Genomic DNA, 9,939 nt, shown 5'->3' with positions numbered 1-9,939 from the left:
TGCAGGGGAGGATTACTTGGATTTTCGAGTATCCAGGGCTGGACATTTGATAGACATGTGTAAAGGGCTTTTCAAAGTTTGTATATATGGACACAGGGTGAAAGCTCTTTCTGGTTAATACTTACCATGGCCACAATGGGGTTTTCCTCCTAAACCCAGAGGGGGCTACTCCGTAAAGCGGTGCGAAAGAGAAATGCAATGCGATAGGCAATCGCCACAACCTATTACTTACGACGTATCTGCCTATCGTAACGCATTACAGAGTAGCCCGTCAGGTTTAGTCCCAATCGTACTTGTTATGAGTGTTTTTTATGCTTATGTATGCAACTTTGACGATCTGGTGCATTATCGACTGCCTATGTATGCATTTTTGGCGTCGCTAAAAATTCTTTTTATGGCCTTATTACTTTATAAAGTGATATTTTCACTAATAAATTCAACATGTTATTTACATTTATTTTCCCTTTTTTTATCAAAAATTATCCTAAATTTCCCAATGTAAAATTACAAAATACCATGACGGTAATTGTAGCCGAGTGGCTAAAGGTGGGTACTACCACTTCGTAGGTCCTGGCTCTGATCTCTGGTCACAATTTGGTGGAAAAGCTCGGCCAAAGACTTATTAATTTATTACATTTTTATCCGTACTTTTATTTCCTAAGCCATGCAAATTAATATGTCAAACTTACGCAAGTTTTACTAGAAATCAGCAACCATCAATAATTCCATCTGCTGTGGTTCAGAAATAAAAGACATGCTTTTTCTTTTCCATTTAGGAAATCACTGTTATATGTAATTCTATTACAGAATGCAAAAGACATTTTCATTTTCTTGACATAGCGCTAATATTTTATATGATGAACTGGAAATATTCAAAAAAAAACTTTGTTCAAGAATTGATGTTTTGCCTAGAGGCGCATAAATCGTGTCACTGGGGTCGAAAGTACATCTTTTATGTTTTTTTAAAATGTGAGGAAACCATAGGCTTCACATAGGAGTAGCTTCCATAATAAAACGCAAAAATTTCACTTTGAACAGTTTTTTGGATAAATGGGCGAAGTGTAACTAACGTCAGATTGATGTACATTCGCAAATATCACCTGCTGCATTTAATTAATTTTATAGAAACATAAAAAAAAGCATCAATTTGGTTATGTAACTATATATGTAGTTTCAAAAATATGGCAGGAGTGTTTCAGGAATTAATTCCTTTCGGAATGGAAAAAAGTATTCACTGCAAATTTTGTTAAGGTCACGGAATCTTTATGAGGTTGAGGATTATCGGTGTAATAAATGTTTATCTGTTGAACGAATTGCTATTAAGTTTGTTAACAATAAGTAACGAAGGAATTGCATATATTTGTGCACAATTTACACTATCGCACCAAGATTATTAGAAAAAGCTAATTTTACATACCTACAAGATTTTAAGTAAACTATGTAAATAGTTGCTAGGAGAATCTTTAAGTTTAATCTTTGGACATAATTGCGTTTTGTTCTGAAACGACCGAAATGATGGGTTAAAGCAATTATTTTTAAAATATGAAGAAACACACAAAAAGTGTAATTATTGCGTTTTACTATTGGAACACATGTGTTTTTACGAAGCAAAAGGAATCAAATTGGGTGAAAATTTGTTTTGTATTGCATTGAATTTGGAGGAAATAATTGTTCTCTCTTTGCCGTTTAATTCAAGAAAATATGGGGTAAAAGACTAATACTGTCCAACCTAAAAAAATTTGGGAAATGAGTTAAGAGTCAATCAACCTGAAAATCTTAACGATTTCACGCTCTAAAAACTTTTGAACTTTATCAGTAAAGAACTGAGATGGTTATAACATATAATTTTTTAATAAAATGTATACAGGGCTGTTGCTCAATCCATCGTTGCCCGCTTTTACAATAAATCTACAAAAAAGGAATCACTGGCTCTGAATGGTTACGGACCTACTTATAATGCAAACTTGCATACCTACATATGTACATATATGCTGTGATTCAGCAATAGCAAAAATAATTCACTCATAAAAAGTAAAAGTCAGTAATATTTTATACTCCAACTAAAATGCCGAAATTGCCACAAATTATATATCATCTGTAAAGGCTTCAAAAATGTGCGCAGTTTTTGTTTTATTTTTGCAAAATACATTGTTTTCACTTACATGTACTATTCATTAGTCATTAGGTGGCATAAATGTTAAAACGTAATACAGATTTAAATTTGAAGGAAATAAAAAAAGTAAAGAAGAGCTGTTATAAAATTAAAAATTAAAATATGTATGTATGTAGATTTAAAAAATTTAACTCATTGTGTGAATGACATGTATGTATGTATGTACTTATTATATGCATGCATGGGTATGACTATGAGTATGAATGAGTACGAAGTTAGTATTTACATAGTTATAAGCAGTTAGGCTGCATTATTTTTAGTCATTACAAAACTATCAATGAGGAGAAATGCTAATTTAATTTTTTGCTAAACATAAAAGATAGACACATACTTACATATATTTAAAACGCCGGCTGCACAATGCAAGCGAGTGTTTATGTAATATGTATACATACATACAAATAAATGCAGTGTATAGCCCATATACATACATACATACAATGCAAAATTTAAAATGCGCATAATAGAAATAAATAATAATGGTAAATAACACTTCTGTAATTAACGATCGAGCGAATGTCCTACTTTTGGTGAAATTGTGAAAAATAAAAGGAAGTAAATTGAAGAATGGACAAGTAAAAATTATATATGTATATGGTATATAAACATTACTTACACATACATATGTATACATACATATATATATGTATATAGATTCAATAAATAATTAAAAATTATTCACGTCAAATAAAATTGTAAAGATTATAAAAAATTAAAAACCATCGGTTTTTTACTTGACAGCCGCTTCAGCATTTATTTTTATTAGGATTCTTGGAAATTCACATACACACTTATGTATATGTATAAAAATATATACTACACACATATGTATGTTAGTTATAAGTAAACTATTCAATTCGTTTTGCTGATTTATCAACGAGTTTTGTGCTTCCTCTTCTTCCCAAATAATTTTCAGGGATCTTCATTGCGTTCGCGACGCTCGCTGTGCTTTAACTGTTCCTCGGTCGACAAATTCTTCGGTCTTATCATCATGCGCGCCTTTTGTAGAGAGTAGTCACCACGCCATTGCTCCCAAATGATGCCCACGTAATTGTGTCCGCTTGGTGTTTCACGATAAATACCATTTAAGTTCGCCTCCGAACAACTAAAACCCATGCATGTATTAATAAATATTTATTTAATATCCTACACCTACACACTCACTTGTCAAACCACCAACCACTCGCATAACCAGTGGCACATGCGCAACATGCATCCACACTTTTGTCGTTGCGTCGATCATAGGTGCTGAAGTCCATTTCATTGTGATAATGCATTGCATCGGGTACTGTGCCGCTATAGCCACCGATCAGTAAATTGTAATTGTAACGCTCACTGTCCAAGCGAAAGAATGAATATTCGGCCCATACGTGTGCTAATAGTTAACATACAAACTTGTTAATGATTACGAAATTTCATAAATTGTTACTCTATTATAGGCTTACCCTCCTCAAAATCGGTTAATTCAATGCGCAGTTCGTAGTCATCTCGATCAACCAGCTGATGTATGAATTCGTTGCCAAACCAAAACTCTTTGTTCAACTCACCAAATCCATTTCTATACTCCACCCATGAACGATTGAAGTTCTCGTGCTCATCATATGGACCACGATTATGTATAACGGTCCAAGCTGCGCCCTCAGTGGCAAAGGAACAATATCGTTCGTTAAAATCACGTCCCGCCTCATTTAATTCTGGTGTAAAGAATTTGTAAACGCCATCGACTGGTGGGGCATTCAGATCGTGACAGGCAGTTTTTTCGGGTTGTAGGAAATCTAGAAGATGTATACATACATAAATACGCATTCAATTTTTTTTTTACTGTCCGGCGAAACGGTATAGCCAATCCTTGTCCTGAACCTGAAAATGAAAGCTGGGCGGCAGTAATTATAGAAATTTAAAAGCGTCCGATATTTTACACTTCCTAATCGGTTGTATATACACGAAAAGTTTTATCGAAGCCTTTGAGATACAGTGGTAAGTACATACATAAATGTATGCTACTTTTCCATGTGTTCTACGTGCTATTTTGGAAATACTTATGTAAATATGAGGTAAATCGGGTACAGGTTAGGTAAAACGAGCCTACTCTTGTTAAGAGTGGTGTCCAGAAGATAGATTTCACGAGACATATCTCTACATGTTTCTAAATGGTCGCGATCTTTTGGCGAGTGCAAATAGTTTTAACTACCAAACACTTCGAAAATTTATGCGGGGCTCCTAACACTGCAACCATATAAGCAGGAGTTTTTGGTTCCCCAAATTCTCTGTTCTTCCTATGTTTCCCTATTTCCCGGTACACCAGCATGCCTCGAGTATGTGTAGCTGCAGAGTTTGTATTTTTCTTCAATATTCCCATCATAATTTGCCTGACATCCCAGCACACAATTAGGTTTCATGTACATTTGAAGACGATTTGAAATCAAAGCCCTTTCTTAAATGTCAAGCGTTTGAAAATGATTTGAAAATAACAGACTTCTCAATAAAATGAGAAGTTTGATCTCTATTTGAGAATAATTTTAACTCTCAAATCAATTTCAAGGGTTATTTATCAATTGTACTTAAAATGTCCACTATTTGTGGGCTTTCTCCTTGAATATTTTTTTCTATTCATTGTATTTTTTCAAATGAATTTAATTTTGTTCTTACATTTTTGATTTAACTGCGCACTTTTATATCATTTGACACTTGCCATATTTCTTCAAATCAATCTCAATATATCAATATATATATATATATATACTCCCCGAATTTGAGCCAAATCGGACCGTAAAACAAACTTTTTAAACCACTTGGCTCCAGCGCCGTCTATGGGTATTAATTTTTGCAAATTTATTTGCTGGAACTAACTACTATATTGTCACTTTAATTCACAAAGGCCCTAACCAAAAATTTTTTATTTTACGGAACAATAAACATTATAAAATGAGTATCAAAAACAGGTACGGTTTTTTCTTTTAAGTAGATTGTAACTCCGTTGTTTTTGGTTTTAACGGTTCCAAGGTGTATTTTAATGTTATGTGTTATTTATGTTTATGTGTAATGCAGTCTCGAAAAAATTGTTGGTTAGCGCCTTTATGAATTAAGGTAAGGATATGTATGTATGTTCTGAATTTGGGCCAAATTGAACCTTTGTTACTTAGAACTATGTACTTTGAAAGCAATGTGTACTCACCGATCACGTCGAAACGATCATCTATTTTCTCCGTCTGCTCTTCAACGTCAACATTTTTAGTTGGTACCATGTTGCCATTTACGTGTTTGGTCAACACAACCTCACCACTATCATCTATTTTACCTTCCTCATCAGCCCGATGATCATCAACAGCAGCGACATCTTCTACTTCATAGGAACCATCGTTTTCATCATCTTTATTGCCAGATTTCGCCACCGGTTGCTTGGCCAGTTTTTCGTTCACTTCATGCACCAACATTTCGATACGTTTCAACAGCAGGTCTGAGCTTTCAGTAAAAGTGGACAGTTCGCCGGACATAGCCTGACATTGGTGCCAGCCGAGCGTACTTTCATCACGCCACTGCAATAGGCGCTCATCAACTTTGTTTAAGAAATTTATTACATTTTCTAATTGTTGAGAATTTTTCTTAGTCAACGTATGCAATTGCTTTGATTCTTTTGGCGTGGATGTTTGTGCGCTCAGTGTTGATACTTGTTCACCTAACGATTTTAAAGCACGTTCGATATTTTGATTTGAATTGCAACCGCCTATTGGCGCCATTAATTTCGCCATTTTATTGTTGGCATTGCCATTGCTGTGGCCGTTGGCTTTATCTTTCGCATTCGATGTGAAATGCCGTCTTTCTCCGCCACAATTATCGCGTTCAATGTTCTGCACATGGCGCAATATGTTGCTCAAACGTGTCGATAGTTCGCCGCGCAGTTGCTTGTCTATGCCGATTGCATGTTTTACGTCTCCCAGCAACGCGATGTGCTCGTACAGCAGTTCATTGGTATCTTGTTTTTGTTGCTGTTGTTGCGTAGTATCACGGCCATTGTCATTGTCATTGCCATTGCTGTTCATATGGGCGTTGAATATTACTGGTGGCCTTATGGCAGCAGAGGGATAGGCGACGGTTCCCTGGTGCGTATTACACGCATCACTTAGATATACGACTTTGCTTAATATGTGGTTGAGTGTGAACTCCAAACTGATTAATTTATTTCCATATGCTTGCTGTTCATCCTGTGCGCGCTTAACTAAATCTAGTTTATGTTCCAGTGACTTTATTTGGTCATTCCAAGCATCAATATGGTGGCGGAAGATGGCCCAATTGTGCGCCTTTTCCTCTAGATTTTGCACGGCGCCATCGATTTGTTTCAGGGCGTGATTGAGATGATCCAACTTCAATGCGTTGGCGCAATCATTTGATGAGGTTGATAAATTAACTAGCAAATCCGCAGTAGTTGCATTCGTTAGAATTGCAGCGTTGACTGGCAATATGTGAACAATGGAGAACAGGAAAACGGTACTCCATAAAATCTGAAAAGTATGTATGCATGTATGTAAATATGTTAATTAGTCTCTGATATTTGGGTAATGCATACATAAAACTAAATAAATATGAATACTTAATTATAAATTTAGTCTCACAACTGTTATAATGTACACGCTGTATGTCCGCATAGTAGAAGTGTTCAAATCAAACTCAAGAAAGGAACTAAATCTTTAATGGGATGATCTTCAAGTTTAAATTATCTGAAGCTGCTCCATATGGCGCATATTGGACAGAAAACTGTTGAAATAGTCAAATAAAAATAAATGCTTTTATATGTAGTATGTACATATACATACATACTTTTGTACATACTACATTCATACATACATATGCATGTATCTCTATGTACCCTCATCTTATATTTACATACAAATGCACATATGTTAGCAGTATATGTATTGATGGGCGGCCCAAGCACATTTAATTATGTGCGAAACTTTAATCTCTTCCAGATGTTAAGAATGCTTTAAGCGCCTTGATATTGTAATTGCTGATTTGCTCATAGGGAATACTGAACTTGTATCCATACAAATATATCTTTGAACGTATATATGTACATACATATGTATGTTACATTAAAAATTAAGAACTTCTTAGGAGACTCGTTGTAGACGGATGTCCATTCACATATCGTCGCTTGGGTAAAAGATTGTTGTGAGCGCAATTTTGGCGATTTTTAGTTCTAGATGCAGTTATATATATTGAAATAAGGTATTTCGATTGGTGTTATCAGTTTTTAGATATCGCTTCCGAGATATTGACTAAAATTTTTTCGATAATTAAGTAAAAATTTAGTTAGTGATGCAGTCATTAAGTCATTAAGCTAATCAATGTCTTAAAAATGGCTTTCTCCATTTTCGGATATCTCTTTTAGTTTCCGAGATATTGAGTAAAAGCTAATTTAATAGAAATTTTGATCACATTTTGATTCCTTTCATACAAAGAAATTGTGGACAAATGACGCTTACGACAAAATTTTACTAAAGAAAATCCTTGGTAAACTCAAAACTAACTAACAATAAACATTAAAAATTAAATAATTTAAGAATTGTGTGAACTAGTAACATTTTCAGAGAATTTGGAGAAAATCTATCTTCGCGTTTTCGAGAAATTTTATTCCAAACTTCAATGGCGATTTCCCACAACGTGCCGAAATTAACATACGAAACATACGAGCATACATACTTATAAATATCGTCGCCTGGATAAAAGATCGTCGTATGTTACTTTCGGCAGGTTTTGGGAAATCGCGATTGAAATTTCGAATGCGATTTCTCAAAAACGTGACGATAGATTTTCTCCAAAGTCTCGGAAATGGTACTAGGTTACGAAGTTCTTAAATTATTGTATTTTTTTTTGGTTAACAATTTTGTAGCCCATTTGCATGCCCTACGACAAAATGTGACGACAATTTTTTCTAAATTAACGATACTTCTTACTCAATATCTCGGAAGCCAAAGGCGATATCCAAAAGTGGAAGACCCCGATTAGCTTAGTATGACTGCATTACTAAATCAACTTGTACCAAATACCGGATAAAATTTTAGTCAATGTATCGGTTACGACTGTTGCAGGCAGTCATAAAATGGTGAACGTGCAACGGCTTGAGAAATGCTAATTACAGTAAAAAAAAATCGATTATAAGCGATCTATTGAATTCCCAAAAAAATAATAGCCGCCATCGATTCGCAACAATTTGCTAGTGGCGAAACGAACGAATTCAATGAGGTGCCACCAAACTCGCCATCGTCCATCGCTGCTAGCTAACTTTGTTGTTGCTTTCACATACACAATTTTTCGGTAAGCGACCGGAACTCGAAACATAGCGGATGTTTTACTCCTGGCTCTGTTGACCTCTTGTTTTCAATTCCCTCATAAAAAGCTAAGACAAAATTATGCAAATGCATATTATAACAAAAAATACATTTTCAATACAAGTGTTATATGCTGTTGTTATATGTATACCTATAGTTTTAAATAGTACCGTATATAGAATCAACGAAATCCGTTTCCCTTTTACTTTGTTCTTTTCCGTTTCTCAAGCCGTACGCAATAGATGCAAACTGCATAGTCGACAGTACAGCAGTGCACTGTGAAAAAACTTGATGTTGAATTGAAAATTTAAGGACATAAGGGATTTTTCGATTTTTTCTATGTATGGCCTAAACGCAGAAAACAGGACCAGCTAGAATATTACGGATTTTAACCCAATCAGGAAATAAAATTGTCGATGGTGCGTATAATTTACTCATTGAAACCGAAAAGCTACGAAAATTCGTATTGCTCATTTACTTCAATAGTATCATAATCCAAAAAATAGCGAAAACAGAGTTTGCATGTCAGTTTTTAAAAATCCCTACCTGTTTTTGATACTCTTTTTATAATAATTTTTGCTTCTCCTGTAAAATAAAGAATTTCTTGGTTAGGGCCTCTGTGAATTATGTAACTCAAACCTTAAAGCCGTTTATCTAGAGTTTTGCTTTTTTACGGAATTTGGGCAGTCGCTAAAGTAGCAACATCTATAGAAGGAAGAAATCAGCTGACACGGAAAAATCTAAATTCCGCAGATTTCTGCGCTACGGGCTACAACTACAGAAAAATTCAGAGACAGATCATGTCACCTGACTCGGGTTTACGTACCGGTAGGTTTACGTTCTTGACTAATTTAAGCTATAACCAGACATTGAACAACCGGAAAAAAATATTTGTATCATGGGTTAACGCATGAACGAATGATACAAGATCACGCAAGAAGGAAAGCAAGAAAAAGGTTATTTTCTAGCTGTTGAAATCTCGACGCCACGATGTAGCGAACAGCACGATGCGGTATTCTATCAAGGTTCATAGAATACAAGGTTACGACATCAGCCATGACCGTCATCTTGATGGCGTAGATGGCTCAATTATTGGAGTTGCCAGATTCCTAAAAAATTATCTAATAAAATTACACTATTTTAGTCAAACATACATCAAGCTTTATTTCAAATATGTGTAACCCTGATATTTACCGTTTGACAATTTGCGTCGAAGTTTGTGCTTTTTTCTGCGTCTTTGAGTTTATTTAAATTATTAAAAAGTTAAGTGCGCTGTTTTTGATTTCAAGAATTACACCGAAAACGGTAATTTAGGGTTTACCGTATGGCTAAAGATGAATTGCAATTGCGGTGGCGATATTTTGGCAATGTTATGAACGCTTTTTATTTAAAAATACGCGAGTGCGTTCTGCTCACTTTCAAGAATAAAATCCCCAG

General features: G+C 34.9%; 1 protein-coding gene across 2 annotated transcripts; it reads right to left on the bottom strand.

The window, feature by feature from the left end:
- Window positions 1-2,913: 2,913 nt before the first annotated feature.
- Window positions 2,914-6,922, bottom strand: LOC108364181 (angiopoietin-2-like). 2 transcript variants are annotated; one of them, XM_017617772.1, is made up of 5 exons: window positions 6,787-6,922; window positions 5,349-6,672; window positions 3,619-3,948; window positions 3,338-3,548; window positions 2,914-3,278 (listed from the first exon to the last, which is right to left on the bottom strand). In XM_017617772.1, the coding sequence occupies exons 1-5, from the start codon at window positions 6,814-6,816 to the stop codon at window positions 3,086-3,088; spliced, it is 2,088 nt and encodes a 695-aa protein (XP_017473261.1). In that variant the 5' UTR covers window positions 6,817-6,922; the 3' UTR covers window positions 2,914-3,085. The 2 variants fall into 2 exon arrangements, with proteins under 2 accessions (XP_017473261.1, XP_017473260.1); XM_017617771.1 differs by having other exon boundaries at window positions 6,784-6,921.
- Window positions 6,923-9,939: the final 3,017 nt, after the last annotated feature.

This window comes from Rhagoletis zephyria, unplaced genomic scaffold (assembly GCF_001687245.7).
Source record: "Rhagoletis zephyria isolate East Lansing unplaced genomic scaffold, Rhagoletis_zephyria_1.1 Rzeph_scaffold_01486, whole genome shotgun sequence".
Lineage (NCBI taxonomy): Eukaryota > Metazoa > Arthropoda > Insecta > Diptera > Tephritidae > Rhagoletis > Rhagoletis zephyria.
Note: the sequence above shows the minus strand (reverse complement) of the source record. Positions and strands in the feature narration are given on the sequence as shown.